Source organism: Engystomops pustulosus, chromosome 1 (assembly GCF_040894005.1).
Source record: "Engystomops pustulosus chromosome 1, aEngPut4.maternal, whole genome shotgun sequence".
NCBI classification, from domain to species: domain Eukaryota; kingdom Metazoa; phylum Chordata; class Amphibia; order Anura; family Leptodactylidae; genus Engystomops; species Engystomops pustulosus.
Window position 1 is genome coordinate 173904328 of NC_092411.1, and position 25754 is coordinate 173930081.

Genomic DNA, 25754 nt, shown 5'->3' on the forward strand with positions numbered 1-25754 from the left:
TGGAGCACTGCCAAAGGAAATGGGTTTGTGCCGTTTTTCAAGGTGCTTTCATCTTATCCAGGGCTTTTGACAATATGGTTATAATGGTTAATAGCCTGTTTGGGACACGTAAAAGAGGAGAAGGGGGCCACATGCCAGGAATGTTTCTGTGAGTTGGTGAGCATTAATAGCACACGGGTTTGGGTATGTACCATGGGTTGGTGGATTCTGAGAAGATGAAGAATTGTTGACAGTAAAAGAAGGAATGTAATGATGTGAAAGTGAGAATAAAGTGTTAATAAAGATTATAAAATCTACCATGATGAGGGTTGTAATCTCACGGGATAGACCGTTTGGAAACCAAGAAGCATAGTGGTCAAGGAACTGCAAGGGTGAGCCAGGAGGATCATATACTAAAAGCACATGAAGGGAGAATGGGCAGAAAAGCTGGAGGACCTCAAAAGAAGGGAAGGTGAGACAGGATACAGGAGGAATGACCTAGAAAGTGCACCAAGGTGAAAGGAGTACCCCTCCTCCCTATTCTCAGAACTAATGCAGTTAGAGAAATGTAAACCATCATAGGACAGATGCCAAAATGAGACATGGAGGAAAAACACTAAAATAAGATCACATAATTTTATTACACATGATTAAAAGTACAACATAACAAATGGTAAAAAAATATTTAGACAAGAAATTGAGGTGAATACCATAACTAACGGCCTTCTGGGCAGTATTTGTGCCTCATTTATTACTGACTTGCACAGTGCAGGGTGCACCTGATTAATGAAGACTGTGTGCCAGTATTGATGAATGTGGGCCAATATCTCAAATTGAGTACTAAGGAATCACAAATGTACACAGATACCAAGTGAAGGACAAAGTGTATCAATTACAAAAATGTATGAAATTGCTTATTAAAAACCTCAAACATATATATAACAAAAAGGTAAAGTGCAAATCAGTATATGCACAATTATGTGTGCCTGATATATGAAGTAACAAGGGTACTAATGCAAAAGACACACAAAGCACATATAATATGGACTATGGCCCAGATTTATTAAAGCCCCTGTGACAATTTTCTTTTTGACTTTGCACATTCTTTTCAGTGCAAACTGCTTGCACATGTATTTAAGAAGTTACAAAAAGTTCTGCACTGAAAAGGGCAAAGTCAGACACATTAATCATGCAGTGTACAACAGAATAGTTTTGCACGCTCTATGCAACAAAAAATAAAGTTGATGCATTCTCTCGGAGGAGTGCAGGGGGCGCCAGATTCATAAAGAACATGCTCCACAACTCATAAATCTGGCGCATACTGAACAGCTCACAGGCAATCTGCAGTATAAACAAAAAAGTGTGAAACTACTGAAAATATGTCTTATATTCTAGGTTCTTCAAAGTAGTCACCTTTAGCTTTGATTACTGCTTTGCACACTCTTGGCATTCTCTTGAAGAGCTTCAATAGGTAGTCACCGAAATGTTCTTCCAACAGTCTTGAGGGAGTTCCCAGAGCTAATTAGCACTTGTTGGCCCATTTGCTTTCACTCTGCCATCCAGCTCACCCCAAACCATCTCGATTGGGTTCAGGTATGGTGACTGTGGAGGCCAGGTCATCTGGCGTAACACCCCATCACTCTACTTTTCGGTCAATTAGCCCTTACACAGCCTGAAAATGTGTTTGGCGTAATTGTCCTGTTGAAAAATAAATGATGGTCCAACTAAGCGCAAACTGGATGGAATAGCATGTCGCTGCAAGACGCTATCATAACCATGCTGGCTCAGTATACCTTCAATTTTGAATAAATCCAGTGGCACCAGCAAAGCACCCCCACACCATCACACCTCCTCCTCCATGCTTCATGTAGGGAACAAGGCATGAACTATCAATTTGGTCACCTTTTCTGCGTTGCACAAAGACACGGTGTTTGGTACCAAAGATCTCAAATTTGGACTCATCAGACCAAAGCACAGATTTCCACTGGTCTAATGTCCATTCCTTGTGTTCTTTAGCCCAAACAAGTCTCTTCTGCATGTTGCCTGTCCTTAGCAGTGGCTTCATAGCAACTAGTTTACCATGAAGGCTGTTGCACACAGTCTTCTCTTAACTGGTTCAGGACCGGGCCCTATCCTGTTTTTTCATTTCCATTTTTATGCAGCAAAGACTTGCCGGCTATGGAAAGGGCTCAGCCCGCCTTTTTGAAGCTCCCGTCATTTTGAAGCTGCCGGCAGCCGGCTGCAATATGCAGCAAAGACTTACCGGCTATGGAGAGGGCTTAGCCCGTGAGCCCTCTCCATGCACCGGGACCCGATCGCCGCCATGAATACACGGCGAGTGGTCGTGAACGTGCTAACAGTTGTTGTAGAGATGTGTCTGCTGCTAGAACTCTGTGTGACATTGAACTGGTCTCTAATCTGAGCTGCTGTTAACCTGCGATTTACGAAGCTGGTGACTCGGATTAACTTTCCCTCTGCAGCAGGGGTGACTCTTGGTCTTCCTTCCCTGGGGCGGTCGTCATGTGAGCCAGTTTCTTTGTAGCGCTTGATGGTTTTTGCAACTGCACTTGGGGACACTTTCAAAGTTTTCCCATTTTTCGCACAAAGAGACCTTCATTTCTTAAAGTAATGATGGGCACTTGTTTTTTGCTGTTTTTTTCTAGCCATAAATCAAATTCTAACAGTGTATTCAGTAAGACTATGTATCCACCTGACTTCTGCACAACTCAACTGATTGTCCCAAACTCATTTATAAGGCAAGAAATCCCACTTATAAAACCTGACAGGGCACACTTGTGATGTGAAAACCTTTTCAGGTGACTTCTTCTTGAAGCGCATCAAGAGAATGCTAAGAGTGTGCAAAGCAGTAATCAAAGCAAAAGGTGGCTACTTTGAAGTACCTAGAATATAAGACATATTTTCAGTTGTTACATGATTTTTTGTTAAGTATATGCAACATCCCCCACCGGGGCCTAGCCTTTTCTCGGGGCCTGGAGTCAGCCGGGGCCCGCAGTACCTGAGTGGCTGGCGGTTGCGGCCTAAGCACGCTTGTGTCACGGTGCTTGGTATGGGGAACCGGAGGGCTGTCCTACAGCCTGGCAGGTCTCCAGCAGGGTGGTGTTGGCAAGAAATGATGAGGGAGAGGCTGCTATAGCGGATCTCCCTGGGGCAACCCTTTGGTGTCTAGAGTATGAGTCTCTGTGTGGTGGACAGGGTGCCTGTGATGATGGCAGCCGTAGTAGCAGGGACTAGACGGAGGCAGAGGTTGAACGAAAACAACTTACAGTTCTTTATTGGAACCGACAGGAACCGCAGCAACGTGCCTTTAACAGAATGGTAGTGGATTGCTGAGATGCAGCTGGAGGAAGCCACAGGAGGTAGATCGCCAGCCTGGATGCAGAGGGCAGGCTGGGAGGTAGCTGTGTCCTAATAGGAAGCTTCAGCTTGTCCTGGAGTGCTTCAGGTATCACCCTTGAAGGTAGGATGATACCCCTTTCCTCACTAACTCTAATCTATTAGCTCCACTCTTCAGAGGCAGGGGCTAGGCTCTTCCTGCTCTGGTATGGTATGCTGGCTGAATAGAGTCTGGACTGGGATAATCCAGTTTGCTTCTTCTCATCTGAGCTAGGCTAAACTAAACTCTTCTGGTGTCCTGCAGACCCTCAGGTCTGACCAGGACTGGTCTCTTCTCCCTCCTGGGAGAGACTGCTCTCTAGAACATTCCTGGCCAGGGGTTTTGTAACTCCTCTGGTCAGGTGGTGGCTGCTCCTCCAATCACATCTCAGCTTACAGAGGACAGGATGTAACACAGATCATTGGATAATAGAATCTTATATCATACACAAATTAACTTCTGCCTTGCCAGGCAGGATTAACCACTGCAATGTCCCCTATGTCCGATAAGGACCATGTAGTGTAATGTGGTTACATGCAGGTGGGGCGTATTCGCAAACACTCCCTCGCTTTGCATCGGCGAGGGTGTTGCATACCCCGGGGCCATTGAAAGAGCCGCCCTCGGCTCGACTACAGATGGCTTGGGGGCACAGAGGTGGATACGGGCACTTCGGGGAAGTGCAGGCTATGTGAGGTGTAGGGACAAACCGCCCATGGTCCTGGAGACAGGCACCTGGGTTGGTGTCGGACTAAGACAAAACATGTAAGTGCTTGACAGTTGGTCGCTGACGCCATTAAACCGAACTGTACAGTAGGAAAGGTGTGGTGTCATGTCCTGTAATCCACTCCTTGCACCAGGGCCTGTATATTTGTTATATAAACACTTCTTCCCTAGCGACAAATATATAGTGTGTATATCCGCATTGCGACACGAGTACCTCCTGACTGACATCCTTACCCATAGTATGGGTGGCATCCAGGTGCTAACTCTGTAACACCCCCGGTCCCCGAAGGACCCGCAGTTTACGGACTACCCCCATGTGCAAACCTCGGTTTGGGGGATAAGGTAGCGGTCAGTGTTTTACAAAAAGACGGTCCGACACAGCCACACTACAACCTGTAAAGCCTATGAAAGGGTGAATGCAGACTACTGGCATATATTTTGACAGTGTGCAAACAGGTTAACTCACATTGGTTTAGAAGCCCAATGGGTACACATCTTATAACATTACAATGTTACAGATAGATAGGCTACTCAGGGTAGCAAAATAGTAAATATCTCTTTTCCTGCAAAGGAAAGGCATGGAAGTGCAAACATAATGGGGGTCATTTACTAAGGGCCCGATTCGCGTTTTCCCGACGTGTTACCCGAATATTTCCGATTTGCGCCGCTTGTACATGAATTGCCCCGGGTTTTTGGCGCACGCGATCGGATTGTGGCGCATCGGGGCCGGCATGCGCGCGACAGAAATCGGGGGGCGTGGCCGAACGAAAACCCGACGTATTCGGAAAAACCGCCGCATTTAAAAACCGAAAATGTGTCGCTTGGGGAGCGCTCACCTTCACCTTCTATGGGATGGTGCATTCCGGGGCGTTAAGATTATTTTCGGCGCTGCAGCGCCACCTGGTGGACGGCGGAGGAACTACCATCTTAAATCCCAGCCGGACCCGAATCCTGTGCAGAGAACGCGCCGCTGGATCGCGAATGGGCCGGGTAAGTAAATGTGCCCCAATGTCCGTACCTAAAAGGAAAGGCATTAAGTGCAAAATAATAATAAATTACATGGCAACTTTTCCTGGTAGTATCCGGCGAAAGTCTCACAGAAGGTCTTTAATGACAAAGTTCATCTTCTGGGTACAGCCCTTGAGGTGGGGAAAAGTGCCATAAAATATGCAAAGGGTCTCCTCTATGTGTAGAGGGACAGAGTCCTTTGGAAAGAATCTCTGCTGTGGCAGAGGAAGGGTGCTATCATAGCACATGACAGTGGAAAATCTCTTGGCTGAGATAAATAAGGGTGAGAGTCTCAGGACAGTTTCTGGCTCTGTAGGGATAATGGAAATAAATATACATATGTACACAGTACCTGAAGAAGGCTTTCAGCCCATCAGGGGTTACTCGGCATCGCTGGGTTCAGCAGAGACAGGATCCAGCTCCAGCAGGGAATCCTGTGCATCCCCAGCGGGGGAAGGTGCCGGCTGGGGACACCCGGTGGCAGTAGCGGGTACTGCAGGTGCAGCAACATCCTCCGGACCTTCAGGGGGAGGAGCGCTGTCGCCCAGGGTGTCGGCTGTTCCAGCCGGGGGCTCAACTGAGCCAGGGACCACAGAGGGGTCCAGCAATAAATAGATAGGAACCTGCGGCAGCGCCGCGGCTCCTTCCAGCTCCGGTTCTTCTGGGGCCGGGTCGTCACCCCATTGGTAACCGACAAGTGGAGAAGTGGGCCTCGTCGGAACCTCCGGACAAGGTTCACTAGCCGGGATGTCTTCTCCCACAGAAGAGCCGCGGGACCTGGCAATGCTCCCGGCAGGGGAGACGGTGGGGGTGGCGCCCTGGATCATGCCCGGCCCATGGATGGCAATGGGACCCGTACTCACGATCACCGTGGATGGAGCATTCACGTGGGTCACCGCCCGGGGACTCGCAGCCGAGGAAGAAGAAGTGTTCGGGGATTCCGGCCACTCGTCGTCCTCATACAGCTCGTCGTACAATGGGTAGCGGTCCTCCTCGGTGTCCGGGATCCTGATCACACCAGCCGCCCATGGCCCTCGGGGCCCCTCCTGCAGGGAGAACTCAATACACTCTCCCGGTCTCAAATTGTGGAGCCTTTCCTGAAGGTCAGGCCCCTTGACGGACCGGCAGGGAATAAATACCTCCCGTCCGGTGTAGTCCTGGGTGGCGAAGCCATAGCCACGCTGCCGGTTGAAGTACCGGACCATGCCGGTGGTGCGATTCTGTTCCACCCAGGCTCCAGCTGCAGACCGGCCGGCCATGTAACGCTGGGCCTCCTTCTCGCGGCGTCGCTGTTCTGAAACAGCGTCTCAGAGTCTCTGGCGGACGGCCTCACCTCGGCCTCGAGGCTGCGGAGGTACCGGTGCTGGGGCTCGTGGCTCCGGTGCAGGCTCGGATCTCCGTGGTTGTCGGGCAGGTGCGGGAGCAGCTGGAGGGTCAGGAACCGTCACAGCAGGGCTAGCAGGCCGAACAGCAGGGACAGTAGGCCTCGGAGCAGGTGGCACGGCAGCAGTAGGCCCAGGCGCTGGCTCGGCAGGAGTCGAGGCCTCCCCACGTGGCGCCTCCACGTGGGCCCGCGGTACCGGCATGGTAACCGGGAGAGGCACGAGGAACCGCCCGGGTGGTAATTGGTACTCCGTCACCGTCTCGACATACCTCCTGGTGACGAAGGCTCAGGTCAGTCCTCGATGCAGCCGGTGCCCAGCAAAGGGCCTCCGGACCGGCTGAGCAGAGACCACAACCATGGTCTCCAAAACCTCGAAGAACTCGGGACGCTCCACGGAAGGGAATGGCGGAGGACCCCACATGATGTTGACCTCACTGTCCAAGATCCGCACGAGTTCTGGCGTTTCGTTGAGGCGGGGCAGGAAGTCCGCTTCGTGCCAGAAGGAGGAGTCCAAGTCCTTCCTGCCAAGAGCTGTGGCGGGCTCTAATTTTTCCTGCGCCACAGGAGGCGGGGTTCGCGCCCTTCGCGCGTGGGTGGAGCTTGGTGTGTCGTCTGGGTTTCCCGCCAGTGAAGGTTTTGGCGGGCTGGAATTACTTGCTGCGCCACAGTTTCTGAGGTAAAATCTTCAGGCGCGGCAGCGCCGGATGCAGCAGAGCTGGTACAGTTCTTGTAGGGATTAACCTCTTGATTGCTGGAGCGGCGCTCGACAGCGCGTGGCAGCATTAACACAGTTCAATCCAGAAACACACAATCACTTGGGCCTAAACCCGGATGGCAGCAGGGTTAGGCAGCACAGTCTTTTCAATAAAGGATAGTCCTTAATGCCGGAATAAGGCACAGAAGTATCAATCCTGTTCGTGACGCCACTTGCAACATCCCCCACCAGGGCCTAGCCTTTTCTCGGGGCCTGGAGTCAGCCGGGGCCCGCAGTACCTGAGTGGCTGGCGGTTGCGGCCTAAGCACGCTTGTGTCACGGTGCTTGGTATGGGGAACCGGAGGGCTGTCCTACAGCCTGGCAGGTCTCCAGCAGGGTGGTGTTGGCAAGAAATGATGAGGGAGAGGCTGCTATAGCGGATCTCCCTGGGGCAACCCTTTGGTGTCTAGAGTATGAGTCTCTGTGTGGTGGACAGGGTGCCTGTGATGATGGCAGCCGTAGTAGCAGGGACCAGACGGAGGCAGAGGTTGAACGAAAACAACTTACAGTTCTTTATTGGAACCGACAGGAACCGCAGCAACGTGCCTTTAACAGAATGGTAGTGGATTGCTGAGATGCAGCTGGAGGAAGCCACAGGAGGTAGATCGCCAGCCTGGATGCAGAGGGCAGGCTGGGAGGTAGCTGTGTCCTAATAGGAAGCTTCAGCTTGTCCTGGAATGCTTCAGGTATCACCCTTGAAGGTAGGATGATACCCCTTTCCTCACTAACTCTAATCTATTAGCTCCACTCTTCAGAGGCAGGGGCTAGGCTCTTCCTGCTCTGGTATGGTATGCTGGCTGAATAGAGTCTGGACTGGGATAACCCAGTTTGCTTCTTCTCATCTGAGCTAGGCTAAACTAAACTCTTCTGGTGTCCTGCAGACCCTCAGGTCTGACCAGGACTGGTCTCTTCTCCCTCCTGGGAGAGACTGCTCTCTAGAACATTCCTGGCCAGGGGTTTTGTAACTCCTCTGGTCAGGTGGTGGCTGCTCCTCCAATCACATCTCAGCTTACAGAGGACAGGATGTAACACAGATCATTGGATAATAGAATCTTACATCATACACAAATTAACTTCTGCCTTGCCAGGCAGGATTAACCACTGCAATGTCCCCTATGTCCGATAAGGACCATGTAGTGTAATGTGGTTACATGCAGGTGGGGCGTATTCGCAAACACTCCCTCGCTTTGCATCGGCGAGGGTGTTGCATATATAATTCCACATGTGTTAATTCATAGTTCTGATGCCTTCAGTGTGAATCTACAATTTTTATAGTCAGGAAAAAACAAAAAACTCTTTAAATGAGAAGGTGTGTCCAAACCTTTAATCTGTAATGTATACACGGCATAAAACCATCAAAATTACCGGCACAAAAACCACCAAGTTGTCAGCTGGCTGTTTTTGTGCAGGTAATGCATTGGGCCACTTGTTCTATTCTGAGGGTTTTATGCAGGATATTTATAAATAGTCTGTATTATATGTTCTTTGTGTCGCTTTTGTATTATTATCCTTATTATTTGACATAGTAGGCATATCTTTGGTGGGGCAGCAATTTCTTTGCCTGGTAATTGCTTACAATTTAACCCCAGTTAGAGATAACATACAGTCTCACAGCAGAGCTATAAGTGGCATGTTAACATCTTGGATGTTCCTACAGTTACCCGGACTTTTCAGTATCATCTTTAACTTCTTGGGGCAGATTTATCAAGCTGTCTGAAAGTCAGAATATTTCTAGTTGCCCATGGCAACCAATCACAGCTCCCTTTTAAAATATTCATGAGCCCTGGTAAAATTAAAGCTGAGCTGTGATTGGTTTCCAAGGGCAACTAGAAATATTCTGACTTTCAGACAGCTTGATAAATCTGCCCCCTTGTGTCAATTAGTAGGTGCTATTCGCCTAAGGCTACATTCACACTAACGTATGGAGGACGTATATACGGCCAACGTATATACGGCCGATATACGTCCTCCATAGACGTCAATGGGCGCACGGCGCCCTACGGGAGCGGTACGGTGCAGCACACGTGCGGCACCGTACCGCTCCGTACCCGGAAAAAGATAGGACCTGTCCTATCTTACTCCGTGGTACGGCGCCGTGCGCCATTAATTCCTATGGTTCGCTCACCTCCTCCTCCTCTCCCCGTACACTGCCGTTGCCTGCTACGGTACGGTACTCGCGGGCAACGGCAGTGTGAATATAGCCTTAGTCTGATGTAGTTGGAAATTTTGTTCTAGCCTTCAGGCAATTTAATTATTTTCAGAACGCTACTGCTGGTTGCTTATGCCCTAGGTAGGGGGACCTTAAAGCAGAGCATATTGGGAACGGTGTTTGGCAGGAGCAAATTAGCCCATTCTTCCTTTCCTAGGAAGCCACTCTTTTTTCAGTGTATATCCTCCATTTTACTGAGGAATAAGCAAGTGTATGAGAAATCTTACTGGAGGATTACATACACTTTTTTAACCACATACTTCTAGATGAAATGGTGCAAATGAAAGATTTCCTGGCACAAACATTAAAGCGGTGGTGCAGTATTTTTTTTAAAAAAAAGTTATGTATACCTAGGGGAGCTTTAAAAAAAAAAACATTTTATACTCCTTATACTGATGACTTCCTCACATTCCTCTGTACTTCACTGCCAGGCCGGGCCTTTCAGAGGACAGCGATACCGTCCTGACCACTTGCACGCGTGCCTGCTTTAATCTGGAAGACACCACCAGCCTCTGTAAACAAACAGAGGCTTGGCAGTGACTTATGGCACTTGGGGAAACGGGAATGCCAGAGGATGTTTATTGTTTTCATGGCCCCCTAGCCATATATAGCTTTTTTTTTTTAAATCCCGGACAACCCCTTTTAACTTATAGCTGTGATATAGTATGAAAGTAGGCTTATGTTTTGGCAGTAATCGGATAATAAGACTTGTTTCTAAAAGTATCAGTGCATACTGTAAATATATTCCACACAGTCACTATTACGTTAACAGAGACACTTCAGCCATTTTAGTTCCATTTTGTACCTTATCTTTTTGCCAGGATCCGGTAACCCTGTTCTTTAGAGAGCTAAGTCTTCTTTTCACTTTTGTCCCTCTTTCCACTTTTTCAGGTTTCCCTGCATCCTCTGTCCTTTATGTTGGGGAAAAGGAAATAAATATGTAAGCAACATTTAGCATTTTACAGCTTCACCAATAGCCTATAATATGCATAGGCTAATGTTTCCATATTTTCCAGATCTGAAAATATTTCATGGAAAAGTGGAGCTCCAGTATCAGGATACATAGGCTAACATATTGGGGTTTTGCATTGCCTGCAATTTTCTAATAACTCACTGCAAGCAAAATAGAACAAAATAACAGCATGGCATTTTTAGTTCAAACCATCCAAAAACTACAAACATTGTATAATAAAACTTTATTTTATTGATAAAAAAAAAATGTATTATATCTAGAGATGAGCGAACATACTCGTCCGAGCTTGATGCTCGATCGAGCATTAGCGTACTCGTAACTGCTCGTTGCTCGGACGAGTATTTCGCCCGCTCGAGAAAATGGCAGCTCCCGCCGTTTTGCTTTTTGGCGGCCAGAAACAGAGCCAATCACAAGCCAGGAGACTCTGCACTCCACCCAGCATGACGTGGTACCCTTACACGTCGATAGCAGTGGTTGGCTGGACAGATCAGGTGACCCTGGGATAGACTAGCCGCTGCCCGCGCTGCTCGGATCATTCTCTGTCTGGATGCCGCTAGGGAGAGAGCTGCTGCTGGTCAGGGAAAGCGTTAGGGTGTTCTATTAGCTTACTGTTAGGCAGGAGTGATTCTACAACAGCCCTTCTTAGGGCTACAATAACGTTATCCTTTTTTTTTTATTTGCTTGTGGCTGGGCTTGCTGGTACTAGTAGTACCATAGTACCATATTGTGAGGAATTAGCAGGGGGACTTGCTACCGTTGTGTTTAGCTCTTAGTGACACACATATCCACCTCAAACACCAAAGTGGGAAAATTTATTAGGGGTTTGATTTCAATTAGGCACAGTCTGCCAGTTTCTTTTTATTTTACGTTTATTTTTTTAATAACTCAGTGTCATCTCATCTTGCATAGTAGTGTGCTTTAATACTTGGCTAGAAAATAGCCATAGGAGAATCCAAACGGCTTACTTACGCCTACAGTAGCGTTATATATATTTGATTTCTGGTTGATCTGCTGGTGGCTGTAGTTGTTGCAGTGCATCTACTAGCAAATTGTGAGCAATTTGGAGTGAGACTTGCGACCACTGTGTTTTGCGCTTAGTGACGCACATATCCATCGCAAAGACCGAAGTGGGAAAATTTATTAGGGCCCGGGGTTGGATTTCAATTAGGCACAGTCTGCCATTTCCTTTTTTATTTTACGTTTATTTTTTTCATAACTCAGCATCATCTCATCTGGCATAGTAGTGTGCTTTAATACTTGGCTAGAAAATAGCCATAGGAGAATCCAAACGGCTTACTTACGCTTACAGTAGCGTTATATATATTTGATTTCTGGTTGATCTGCTGGTGGCTGTAGTTGTTGCAGTGCATCTACTAGCAAATTGTGAGCAATTTGGAGTGAGACTTGCGACCACTGTGTTTTGCGCTTAGTGACGCACATATCCATCGCAAAGACCGAAGTGGGAAAATTTATTAGGGCCTGGGGTTGGATTTCAATTAGGCACAGTCTGCCATTTCCTTTTTTATTTTACGTTTATTTTTTTCATAACTCAGCGTCATCTCATCTGGCATAGTAGTGTGCTTTAATACTTGGCTAGAAAATAGCCATAGGAGAATCCAAACGGCTTACTTACGCCTACAGTAGCGTTATATATATTTGATTTCTGGTTGATCTGCTGGTGGCTGTAGTTGTTGCAGTGCATCTACTAGCAAATTGTGAGCAATTTGGAGTGAGACTTGCGACCACTGTGTTTTGCGCTTAGTGACGCACATATCCATCGCAAAGACCGAAGCGGGAAAATTTATTAGGGCCCGGGGTTGGATTTCAATTAGGCACAGTCTGCCATTTCCTTTTTTATTTTACGTTTATTTTTTTCATAACTCAGCGTCATCTCATCTGGCATAGTAGTGTGCTTTAATACTTGGCTAGAAAATAGCCATAGGAGAATCCAAACGGCTTACTTACGCCTACAGTAGCGTTATATATATTTGATTTCTGGTTGATCTGCTGGTGGCTGTAGTTGTTGCAGTACATCTACTAGCAAATTGTGAGCAATTTGGAGTGAGACTTGCGACCACTGTGTTTTGCGCTTAGTGACGCACATATCCATCGCAAAGACCGAAGTGGGAATATTTATTAGGGCCCGGGGTTGGATTTCAATTAGGCACAGTCTGCCATTTCCTTTTTTATTTTACGTTTATTTTTTTCATAACTCAGCGTCATCTCATCTGGCATAGCAGTGTGCTTTCATACTTGGCTAGAAAATAGCCATAGCAATAGGATAGCATCGTTTGGTTTTAAAAACTAAAAAACACACAAAAAAAAAAAAAAACACAAAAAAAAGGTAAAAAAAAAATTAAAGTTATAACTCTCATTTTCAAAATGTTTAACCCGAGGGCTAGGGGTAGAGGACGAGGGCGGGGACGTGGGCGTCCAACTACTGCAGGGGTCAGAGGCCGTGGTCCTGGGCGGGGTGAGACACCACCTGCTGATGAGGGAGCAGGGGAACGCCGCAGAGCTACACTCCCTAGGTTCATGTCTGAAGTTACTGGGACTTGTGGTAGAGCACTGTTGAGGCCAGAACAGTGCGAACAGGTGATGTCGTGGATTGCCGACAATGCTTCGAGCAATTTGTCCACCAGTCAGTCTTCCACGCAGTCCACCCATGTCACCGAAATCGGCACTCCTCCAGCTCCTGCACCTCAGCCTCCTCCGCCCCAGTCTGCCCCCTCCCAGCAAAATTTGCAATTTGAACCGGCATACTCTGAGGAACTGTTTTCTGGACCCTTCCCACAGTCACAAACCACTTGTCCGGTTGCTGATGAGCAATTTTCCGATGCCCAGGTTTTCCACCAGTCGCAGTCTGTGGGTGATGATGACCTTGTTGACGTAGTGGAAGAAGTGTGTAAAGAGGTGTCCGACGATGAGGAGACACGGTTGTCAGACAGTGGGGAAGTTGTTGTCAGGGCAGGAAGTCCGAGGGGGGAGCAGACTGAGGGATCGGAGGATGATGAGGTGACAGACCCAAGCTGGGTTGAGAGGCCGGGTGAACACAGTGCTTCTGAGACGGAGGAGAGTCCTCGACCCGAACAGGTTGGAAGAGGCAGTGGTGGGGCCAGACGGAGAGGCAGGGCCAGAGCTGCTGCATCAGCGCCAAATGTGTCAACTAGTGAAGCTCCCGTGGCGAGGGCTCCTGCGGCGAGGGCTAGATTTTCAGAAGTCTGGAGGTTCTTTAAGGAAACACCGGATGACCGACGGACTGTGGTGTGCCACATTTGCCAAACCAGGATCAGCAGGGGTTCCACCACTACTAGCTTAACTACCACCAGTATGCGCAGGCATATGAATGCTAAACACCCCACTCAGTGGCAACAAGCGCGTTCACCTCCGGCCGTGCACACCACTGCTCCTTCCCCTGTGTCAGCTGATAGTCAGCCCCCTGCCCAGGACCCTGCCACAAAAACCCCATCGTCGCCTCCACGATCCTCCACAGCATCCACCAGCGTTCAGCTCTCCATACCCCAGACGCTGGAGCGGAAACGCAAATATAGTGCAACCCACCCGCACGCCCAAGCCCTTAATGTGCACATCTCCAGATTGCTAAGCCTGGAGATGCTGCCCTATAGGCTAGTAGAGACCGAGGCCTTTCGCAGCCTCATGGCGGCGGCCGCCCCTCAGTATTCGGTCCCCAGCCGCCACTACTTTTCCCGATGTGCCGTCCCAGCCCTGCACCAGCACGTGTCAGACAACATAATCCGTGCCCTGACCAACGCCGTTTCTGACAAGGTCCACCTGACCACGGACACGTGGACGAGTGCTGCCGGGCAGGGCCACTATATATCGCTGACGGCACATTGGGTTAACTTGGTGGAGGCTGGGACCGAGTCTGACCCTGCGGCTGGTCATATACTGCCGACGCCGAGGATTGCGGGGCCTACCTCGGTCCAGGTGTTTGAGGCCTACTATGCCTCCTCCTCCTCCCACCCCTCCTCCACCTCCTCCTCCGAACGACCATCCGTGGGCATGGCGCCATCAGTCGGTAGCTCTAGGCACAGCAGCAGTGCCGTCGCTAAGCGACAGCAGGCGGTGCTGAAACTGCTGAGCCTAGGCGATAAAAGGCACACCGCCCAAGAACTATTACAGGGCATCACGGCGCAGACTGATCTGTGGCTGGCACCGCTGAACCTGAAGCCAGGCATGGTTGTGTGTGACAACGGCCGTAACCTGGTGGCGGCTCTGCAACTCGGCAGACTGACACATGTGCCATGCCTGGCCCATGTGTTAAATCTGATAGTTCAGCGTTTCCTCAAGACATACCCCAATCTGTCTGATTTGCTCACGAAGGTGCGCCGCATCTGTGCGCATTTCAGGAAGTCCAGCACAGATGCTGCCACTCTCAGGGCAGCGCAGCGCCGCCTCCAACTGCCCGCTCACCGACTGTTGTGCGACGTGCCCACGAGGTGGAATTCAACACTGACCATGTTATCCAGAGTTTACCAGCAGCGCCGAGCGATTGTAGACTGCCAGATGTCAACTTCCACCAGAACTGGTAGTCAGGTCAGTCAGCTTCCTCAAGTCTACAATGAGGAGTGGACGTGGATGTCTGATATCTGTCAGGTGCTGAGTAACTTTGAGGAGTCAACACAGATGGTCAGTGGCGATGCCGCCATCATCAGCCTCACCATCCTGCTGCTTGGCCTGTTGAAAAACTTTCTGGTCAGCATGAAGTCGGAAGCTTTGCGCTCCTCACAAGAGACGGGGGAAGAAGATTCCCTTGTTGATAGCCAAAGCACCCTTAGGTCTGTTTCTCAGCGCATATCGGAGGAGGTGGAGGTGGAGGAGGATGAGGAGGAAGAGGAGGAGAATGTTGGCGAGACACAAGAGGGGACCATTGTTGAGTCCTTCACTGTTGAGCGTGTATGGGCAGAAGAAGAGGAGTTGGAGGAGTTGGAGGAGGAGGAAATGGACAGTCAGGCCAGTGAGGGGAGTGAATTCTTACGCGTTGGTACTCTGGCGCATATGGCAGATTTCATGCTAGGCTGCCTATCCCGTGACCCTCGCGTTCAAAGAATTTATTCCAGCACCGATTACTGGGTGTTCACTCTCCTGGACCCACGGTACAAGCAAAATCTTTCCACTCTCATCCCTGGAGAGGAAAGGAGTGTGAGAATGCATGAATACCAGCAGGCCCTGGTGCACCTGCTGAAACAGTATTTCCCTTCTGACAGCGCTAGCGGCAGAGTGCGTAGTTCTGCGGGACAAGTAGCGAGGGAGAGTAGGCGAGCAGGCAGCTTGTCCAGCACTGGCAAGGGTACGCTTTACAAGGCTTTTGCCAGCTTTATGTCACCCCAGCAAGACACTGTCACCTGTCCCCAGTCTCGGCAGAGTAGGGCTGATCTTTACAGAAAGATGGTGAGGGAGTACGTAGCTGACCATACCATCGTCCTAAATGATCACACAGCTCCCTACAACTACTGGGTTTCAAAGCTGGACATGTGGCACGAACTGGCGCTGTACGCCTTGGAGGTTCTTGCCTGCCCTGCCGCTAGCGTCTTGTCCGAGCGGGTTTTCAGTGCAGCTGGTGGCATCATCACCGATAAGCGTACACGCCTGTCGACTGACAGCGCTGACAGGCTGACGCTTATCAAGATGAATAAAGCCTGGATTTCTCCTAATTTCCAATCTCCACCAGGTGAAGGAAGCTCAACCTGAATAATTTATCCACTCCTCCTCCTCCTCATTTTCCTCCTTCTCCTCCTCTTTGTACAGTAAAGCAGAGGAAACTGGCTATTTTTTTACAGGGCCCACTGGCTCTAGCTATAGTACTTTATGCATTTAATTTTTATGGAGGGCCACCGACCCGGTCCTCTGTTTTAAACAATTTTTGGGAGTGCCACATACAGGCACTCAATCTATTCAATTTTTCTGGAGGGCCACCTACCTGCTCCTCTGGTTTGAAAACTTTTTTGGACTGCCACATACAGGCACTCAATCTATTCCATTTTTCTGGAGGGCCACCTACCTGCTCCTCTGGTTTGAAAACTTTTTTGGACTGCCACATACAGGCACTCAATCTATTCCATTTTTATGGAGGGCCACCTACCTGCTCCTCTGGTTTGAAAACTTTTTTGGACTGCCACGTACAGGCACTCAATCTATGCCATTTTTATGGAGGGCCACCTACCTGCTCCTCTGGTTTGAAAACTTTTTTGGACTGCCACATACAGGCACTCAATCTATTCCATTTTTATGGAGGGCCACCTACCTGCTCCTCTGGTTTGAAAACTTTTTTGGACTGCCACATACAGGCACTCAATCTATTCCATTTATATGGAGGGCCACCTACCTGCTCCTCTGGTTTGAAAACTTTTTTGGACTGCCACATACAGGCACTCAATCTATTCCATTTTTATGGAGGGCCACCTACCTACTCCTCTGGTTTGAAAACTTTTTTGGACTGCCACATACAGGCACTCAATCTATTCCATTTTTATGGAGGGCCACCTACCTGCTCCTCTGGTTTGAAAACTTTTTTGGACTGCCACATACAGGCACTCAATCTATTCCATTTTTATGGAGGGCCACCTACCTGCTCCTCTGGTTTGAAAACTTTTTTGGACTGCCACATACAGGCACTCAATCTATTCCATTTTTCTGGAGGGCCACCTACCTGCTCCTCTGGTTTGAAAACTTTTTTGGACTGCCACATACAGGCACTATCCAAATTGAATTGTCTCCATAGCAGCCTCCACACGTTGTCTCCATTGCTACCTCCAAAAGTCGTCCATATAGCTGCCTCCATACATCGTCCCTTTATCAAACGAGGTGTGTCAGGCCGAAATTTGGGTTGTTTTCATGGATTCCACATCAAAGTTGTTAACTTTGTCGCCACCCTGCTGTGTTATCCACAAAATACACTGGCAAACTTTTACCATTTACGGATATTATTTCAGCGCTTCTTGCGCATCTGTTTACATTCCCCTCACCCGCCATATCCTAAACTTATAAGAACGCTACTACACTTGATCTTATACAAAAGGTTCTTAGAAGTGCTGTTTGGGGAGTAGCCTAGAGACAGGGGCTTGGATTGGCGAAAGCTCGCCTGGCAGCGGAGCGCCAGCTCCATGCCAAGAACCAACTAACATAGTTTTAACTGCAGCACCTTTAATCTACTACTAGTTCACTGCCTCCATACATGGCCGCCTTATCAAACGTGCTGTGTCAGGCAGAATTTTGGGTTGTTTTCATGGCTTCCACAACAAACTTGTTAACTTTGTCGCCACCCTGCTGTGTAATCCTCAAAATATACTGGCAAACTTTTACCATTTACGGATATTATTTCAGCGCTTCTTGCGCATCTGTTTACATTCCCCTCACCCGCCATATCCTAAACTTATAAGAACGCTACTACACTTGATCTTATACAAAAGGTTCTTAGAAGTGCTGTTTGGGGAGTAGCCTAGAGACAGGGGCTTGGATTGGCGAAAGCTCGTCTGGCAGCGGAGCGCCAGCTCCATGCCAAGAACCAACTAACATAGTTTTAACTGCAGCACCTTTAATCTACTACTAGTTCACTGCCTCCATACATGGCCGCCTTATCAAACGTGCTGTGTCAGGCAGAATTTTGGGTTGTTTTCATGGCTTCCACAACAAACTTGTTAACTTTGTCGCCACCCTGCTGTGTAATCCTCAAAATATACTGGCAAACTTTTACCATTTACGGATATTATTTCAGCGCTTCTTGCGCATCTGTTTACATTCCCCTCACCCGCCATATTCCAAACTTATAAGAACGCTACTACACTTAACTTGGTGCAGGCTGGGACCGAGTCTGACCCTGGGGCTGGTCATATACTGCCGACGCAGAGGATTGCGGGGCCTACCTCGGTCCAGGTGTTTCAGGCCTACTATGCCTCCTCCTCCTCCCACCCCTCCTCCACCTCCTCCTCCTCCGAATTACCATCCGTGGGCATGGCGCCATCAGTCGGTAGCTCTAGGCACAGCAGCAGTGCCGTCTCTAAGCGACAGCAGGCGGTGCTCAAACTGCTGAGCCTAGGTGATAAAAGGCACACCGCCCAAGAGCTATTACAGGGCATTCCGCATCAAACTTGTTAACTTTGTCGCCACCGTGCTGTGTAAGCCACAAAATATACTGGAAAACTTTTTTCATTTACGGATATTATTTCAGCAACATGGGGAGAGAAAAAGAACTGGACCGCACATCCACACATCACACAATGATCTAATGCCGCTAGGCTACATTATATAACGAACTCGAGGTTCTTAGTTACGTTTTGATCAAATTGTATAAGCCCACCAACCACTTCACGGTGACCTCTTTATGGTGGGTCCCTACGCTATTTTGTGCAGCATCACACGGCGTCCACCCCCGCCGCAGCACAGCGCCGGCAGGGACCAAGACCCGGTTGCCCCCCAGTACCCATACTGGCGGGCATAGCCCCCATGGCTCCGGGCCCAGGCCCCCACCAGCACCGCACCACAGAAGCGGCGGACGCCATGCAACACCGCACCATGTGAACAGGAAAAAAGGCTCACCATGTGTGAACAGGTGTTAAACTCACCGTTCCATGTGGTCTCAGACTCTGGCTGAGAGGAAGTAGGCGGACCCTAAATGCAGTCTCCTGCTAATTTAAAAACACCTGGGTCGAATGGGGCGGAGTGCTGGTACCAGGAAAAACAAAATAAATGAAGGGATAGAGTATACTAAACCAACATGGGGAGAGAAAAAGAACTGGACCGCACATCCACACATCACACAATGATCTAATGCCGCTAGGCTACATTATATAACGAACTCGAGGTTCTTAGTTACGTTTTGATCAAATTGTATAAGCCCACCAACCACTTCACGGTGACCTCTTTATGGTGGGTCCCTACGCTATTTTGTGCAGCATCACACGGCGTCCACCCCCGCCGCAGCACAGCGCCGGCAGGGACCAAGACCCGGTTGCCCCCCAGTACCCATACTGGCGGGCATAGCCCCCATGGCTCCGGGCCCAGGCCCCCACCAGCACCGCACCACAGAAGCGGCGGACGCCATGCAACACCGCACCATGTGAACAGGAAAAAAGGCTCACCATGTGTGAACAGGTGTTAAACTCACCGTTCCATGTGGTCTCAGACTCTGGCTGAGAGGAAGTAGGCGGACCCTAAATGCAGTCTCCTGCTAATTTAAAAACACCTGGGTCGAATGGGGCGGAGTGCTGGTACCAGGAAAAACAAAATAAATGAAGGGATAGAGTATACTAAACCAACATGGGGAGAGAAAAAGAACTGGACCGCACATCCACACATCACACAATGATCTAATGCCGCTAGGCTACATTATATAACGAACTCGAGGTTCTTAGTTACGTTTTGATCAAATTGTATAAGCCCACCAACCACTTCACGGTGACCTCTTTATGGTGGGTCCCTACGCTATTTTGTGCAGCATCACACGGCGTCCACCCCCGCCGCAGCACAGCGCCGGTGCTGGTGGGGGCCTGGGCCCGGAGCCATGGGGGCTATGCCCGCCAGTATGGGTACTGGGGGGCAACCGGGTCTTGGTCCCTGCCGGCGCTGTGCTGCGGCGGGGGTGGACGCCATGTGATGCTGCACAAAATAGCGTAGGGACCCACCATAAAGAGGTCACCGTGAAGTGGTTGGTGGGCTTATACAATTTGATCAAAATGTAAATAAGAACCTCGAGTTCGTTATATAATGTAGCCTAGCGGCATTAGATCATTGTGATGTGTGGATGTGCGGTCCAGTTCTTTTTCTCTCCCCATGTTGGATATTATTTCAGCGCTTCTTGCGCAGATGTTTACATTCCCCTCACCCGCCATATCCCAAACTTATAAGAACGCTACTACACTTGATCTTATACAAAAGGTTCTTAGAAGTGCTGTTTGGGGAGTAGCCTAGAGACAGGGGCTTGGATTGGCGAAAGCTCGCCTGGCAGCCGAGCGCCAGCTCCATGCCAAGATCCAACTAACATAGTTTTAACTGCAGCACCTTTAATCTACTACTAGTTCACTGCCTCCATACATGGTCCCCTTATCAAACGAGCTGTGTCAGGCAGAATTTTGGATTGTTTTCATGGCTTCCATGTTAACTTTGTCGCCACCCTGCTGTGTAATCCACAAAATATACTGGCAAACTTTTATCATGTACCGATATTATTTGAGCGCTTCTTGCTCACCTCCTTTGGTTCCTCTCTGCCACCCATTGGTTTGAAGCCTGAGTGCATTTAGGGTATGTTGCCATGCCACTCTCTAGCCTGCCGCTGCTGCCGCTGCCTCTGCATGCCGTCCCCTATAGTGTCAGGGTCAATTATTGGATGTTTTAGATGCTATCTAGCCTCATTCGGTCACTCTGTCATGGCCATGCTGTTGCCCATAATTTTGGCATAATGGTGCGATTAAGCAGCCTCAGAGGCATCCATGCATGCTGCCCCTGCTGTTTCCTGTCCATTTCCGTGGTGTTTCCATCCTTTTCTGAGGTTCCCAGGTGTTTGGCCAAGCTTCCCTGTGCAGAGCCTTGGTCCCCTTGAAAAATGCTCGAGTCTCCCATTGACTTCAATGGGGCTCGTTACTCGAAACGAGCACTCGAGCATCGGGAAAAGTTTGTCTCGAATAACGAGTACCCGAGCATTTTAGTGCTCGCTCATCTCTAATTATATCCTTTATCCTATTCCTAGCAGCGGGTGCCAGATGGTGAGAGCATATCAGGGAACTTTAACTAATACAATTCCTTAAAGAACATCTACCACCAGGATGAAGGATTGTAAACCAAGCACACATGCATGCTGGTGTGTGTCCCCTCTGGCAGGATCTGGTCTTCTTTTAGCTTCTTATGTCATTATTTTTATGAAAAAAAGTTAGAAAAATTATGAAAATGAACCTGAGGGGTTCTGGCTTAAAGAAGAGTGGATCCTGCCAGAGGGGACACACACATACATGTCAGTGTTCTTGGTTTGCAATCCTTCATCCTGGTGGTAGATGTTCTTTAATATTTTAACCTGTGTAACTCCAATATATCTGAAAATAGAAGCATAGGTTAGGAATAAACAGTTCAAGAGATCACCCTAAATAATTTACCCACTCGTTTGACAGGAATTCGAACCAGGTCACATTCTGCTTCGGCTCACTGCTCCCTCCTTGCTTATTTTTGGTTCTAAAAAAAAAGGTATAAAAGTAAAATTTCGAAAACCATTCTTCTTACCAAATTACCAAAATCTTTATAAAACTGCTGACAAGTTTACATATTACTAAGTCAAAGCATAACTAAACATTTACTTGAATTTCTTAAAGCAATAATGCAATTGGTAATAGTAAACATTGTAATATACTTTATTACTTAATAAGGTTATAAATCAGCTTTTCCTCCCATACCCACACTGATAGCTCATAGATAATCAGAAGCTGAAAAAGTTTCTAATGATATAACTGTTTAGTCACTGGATAGTCTTACCTCCTTCCAAAGTAAAATGTTCTCTATGTATGGAAAGAGTTAAGCTTTAGACTACTATTGTTTATAAGGTTTTCATAGAAGCCAGGGCCAGATTATGGGGAGGGCTCCTGGGGCATGAGCCCTGGGGCTTTCTGGACTTTCCTCTTAAAGGGTCCTCCACCAATCAATGGTGGATTATAGTTTGAGCAGTTGCATATCCACTCGGTTCACAAACTATATATGTGCAGATTCAATATGAGCGGTAGCCAGAGGCTGAGCTGGATCCAACCACATACTACTATTCTATGGCAGAGCGAGAGAACAGTATGCTGCCTGCTCCGCCATAGATAGAAGAGTGCACCGGCCGACAGTGTCCTGGTGGAGGCACTGCAGTAACATCACACACTGCGACCCCTGCTCCGATATCTGACTGAAGAGAAAAGGAGGAGGGAGGTAAAGAAGATAAGTAACTTCTTATTTTACTGGGGGGCTGTAAATGTATATGTATCCCAAGGGAAAGCTGTATATATTTATTACTGGCAACATTTAGTCGTGGGGAGGACCCCCCGCAATCCTTAATCCGACTCTGCTAAAAGCTCGAGAATGTCCATAATTCTATGGTTCTCTTTATTTTTAGAATATAAAGATCTGTGAAAATACAAAAGGCCTGCAAGGAATTTGAATATTAATTAATGGTAAAATATTCTGCTCACATACCCATGATACTGTTTCAGCTCTTGGAGTACTTGTTGAACAAATAGTCTGCAAAGAAGAAAATATGGTTCAAGGTAGGACTTTTCCCTATAATTTTCTAATACTTAGAAGGTCTAGAAGCCTTGGGTTTATGATGTTAATTTAAATATTTAGGAAACAAAGTTAAAAGGGTTCAGAAAACCTGTTATATATGGCTCTGGAGAGGGTGTGAAAACAATAAACAACTCACACCATCTCTGAATCTCCTGTTCAACCAAAGTTCCAACTGTCAACGCCTGCCTTTGTTTGCATTCAGGGGCAGGTAGTAATGCAGGGTCACCAGCTATATGCTGGATACAGCAGCAGTTGCAGGATGCATAATGCACATGCAGTGTTGATATGACATCGCTGCCACTCTCTATATGCAAACACGGATTGGCAGTAACGGATGGCGCCTGGAGAGAGTGAGTATGAGAATTTTTCTTATCTTTACACAGCCATTCCTGGACTTGATTAGGAAAGGCACACATCTGTCTATATAGGCCCTCAAAGCTGAAAAGAACTGCCCTAGGAACTCAGAGACAGAATTGTGACACGGCACAGATCTGGCCAAGGTTACAGAAGAATTTCTGCAGCAGTAAAGGGTGCAAAGAGCACAGTGACCTCCATAATCCTTATATGGATGAAGTTTGGGTTGACCATAACTCTTCCTTGACTTGGCCATCCAGCCAAACTAAGCAATCGTGGGAGAAGAGTGGTAAAGAAGAACCCCTAGATCACTGTGGCTGAGCTCTAGATATGCAGTAGGGAGATGGAAGAAATTTTCACAAAGTCAACTATGACTGCAACCTTCCACCAGTCTGGGCTTTATGCAGAGTATGCTGATGAAAGCCTCTCCTCAGTGCAAGACATATGAAAGCCTGCATACAGTTTGCAAAAAAAAAAAAGGAGGAAAAGGACTCCCAGACTATGTGAAGTAAGATTCTCTGTTCTGATGAGACGAAGATTGAATTTTTTGGTGTTGGTTCAAAGCGGTATGTGTGGAGAAAACCAGGCAATGTTGGATAAATGTACCCATTTTTGAGCAATTTGTTCTTACACCTAAGTATTGCTCTTTTAATTATAGCATCTGTGCGACATCCAATGCAACTGATGTTTGGTGGAGGTAATCTTTCAATAGATGCCCTTAATTATTATACTGTTAGGATATCTTTCCAGTTTTATATTAAGAAATGGTTACATATTTCTTTTATAATCTGCAAGGAATCCCACATCATTTGTATTCTAGCAAGTTTGTAACAGATTAGAAGATGAATACTTCATCGAATGCTATATCTGACTTGAAATCTAGTCCACCAAAAAGTAAATTTTTTTTGTCTAAATTATGTTTTTATTATTATGGTCCAAGATTAATACATTTTATGAAACATCTGTGGGGTTAAAATGCTCTGTCACAGGTGCCCCTGCGTCACAGATGTCACAGATCGTGGCCACACCCGTGCCACTTTCCGTGGCACCTACGCTGCTTTATCCCCAGGCCCGGACTCCTGCTCTGGATCCGACTAAGCTGAGCACGTTGGTTAATCAGGATTTAAAAGGTCAGCGTCCTGGCGATTGGGGCTGGTCAATCCGGCTCTACTATATAATCCAGTGGCTCCCATCATGCCCCGCCGGATCTTCAGCCATTTACTGTCAAGTGGAAGCCCTCCTGTGTCTCCAGGGTTCCCGTGAGTCCGTTCCTGCATTACTGTTCTGTGTGCCAGCTCCTGTGTTCCTGCCGTGAGTCCCAGTGTTTCTCCCAGCACTGTTCTCCTGCTGTCATCCGAGGCTCTGACTGTTTCCTGCTTTGCTACCTTGGCTACCATCGCGCCTGTGGAACGACCTGGTGGCAGCCCGCTGTAGCAAGACCATCCCGCTTTGTGGTGCGCTCTGGTGAAGACCAGGTGCCACTTAGACTCCGGTCCCGGGTGTCGGCTAATACCATCTCCCGGGGTGGTCCAGAGGGTCCACAGACCTCAGAAACCCTGACATGCTCATTGTAACCCTTGATAAATTCTTTGAGGCATTGAATTTACTGAGTGAGTGTCATGATTTTGTTCTCAGTAGGCATCCTGGAGTCGCTGGAACTAATAAACTGGTATCACAACTATTGGTGGCCCGTGTTAAACTGTGAGGTTGCTGCATATGCCAATGCTTGTGAAACATGTGCCAGGGTTAAGGGTTCATACTAGGTATTAAAAAGGAACCATTGCCATTGGTCCAAAATGCATTATCTTGCTTAGCTCCCCAGGCAAGGCCCAAGCTTCCAGGCCTACAGTGGAAGAAAACTCCCAAACAATACTGAAAGTGAATGCAACTCCCATAGTCATCAGTCAGCAAAAAGGTCAACATAATAAATGTAACATTGATATTGTGAAGAAAGCAAATGTAAAAAAGGAGCACAGAGACAGAGGAGAACATCTATAAAGCCAACACTGCAAATATCCTGCAGCACAAAGATATTGGGGCACATTTTCTAAGCAGTGTGCTCCAGAATCATGGTTGCACATGTATTTATGATTGCACATGGTTGCACATGCACTATGCACGTTGAGACACAATCCAACTCCTTCTTTATAGGTAGAGCGAAAGCCGTCTGCTTCTTTCCTGGGCAAACAAGGAAGTACCTTAACCACTCAAGGCCCATTTTTTCAAATCTGACATGTGTTAATATAAGTTTCAAATGTGGTTATAAGTTTCAAATGCTCTGACATATCCAGGTGATTTTGAGATTGTGTTTTCTCATGACACATCAATTTTCGAAATTCAAAAGTTTCTACTATTCTTACACGTAATCAGAACACCAAAATAACTTGATAACTAACATTTACCCAATGTCTGCTTTATGTTGGAATGGTTTTTTAAGTGTCTTCTTATTTTTGTAGGAGGTTATGTGTCTTAGAGCTTTAGGTGTTATTTTTCACATTTTCGTTCAAAACACAATATCATACATTTGAGGGACCTGTTCAGGTTTAAAGTAACTTTGAGAGGCCTAAATAATAGTAAAACCCTATACAATAACCCATTTTAGAAACAAAACTACACCCCTCAACATATGTAAAAAAAACTTTTATGAAGTTTGTTAACCCTTTACGTGGCTCACAGGGCTTATAGGAATTCTACCACCAGGAACAAGGATTGTAA

General features: G+C 47.7%; 1 protein-coding gene across 6 annotated transcripts in view; it reads right to left on the reverse strand.

Moving 5' to 3' along the window:
- Positions 1–25754, reverse strand: part of ARHGEF18 (Rho/Rac guanine nucleotide exchange factor 18) — a 373611-nt gene that overhangs the window by 125682 nt on the left and 222175 nt on the right. For 5 of the 6 annotated variants that reach the window (XM_072113897.1, XM_072113898.1, XM_072113894.1 and 2 more), the window contains 3 exons: positions 22596–22640; positions 21531–21602; positions 10257–10362 (listed from right to left, as the gene is read on the reverse strand). In XM_072113897.1, the coding sequence (XP_071969998.1) occupies positions 10257–10362; positions 21531–21602; positions 22596–22640 (223 nt within the window). The remainder of the gene's footprint in view (positions 1–10256; positions 10363–21530; positions 21603–22595; positions 22641–25754) is intronic. The other variant, XM_072113896.1, reaches the window with a different exon arrangement.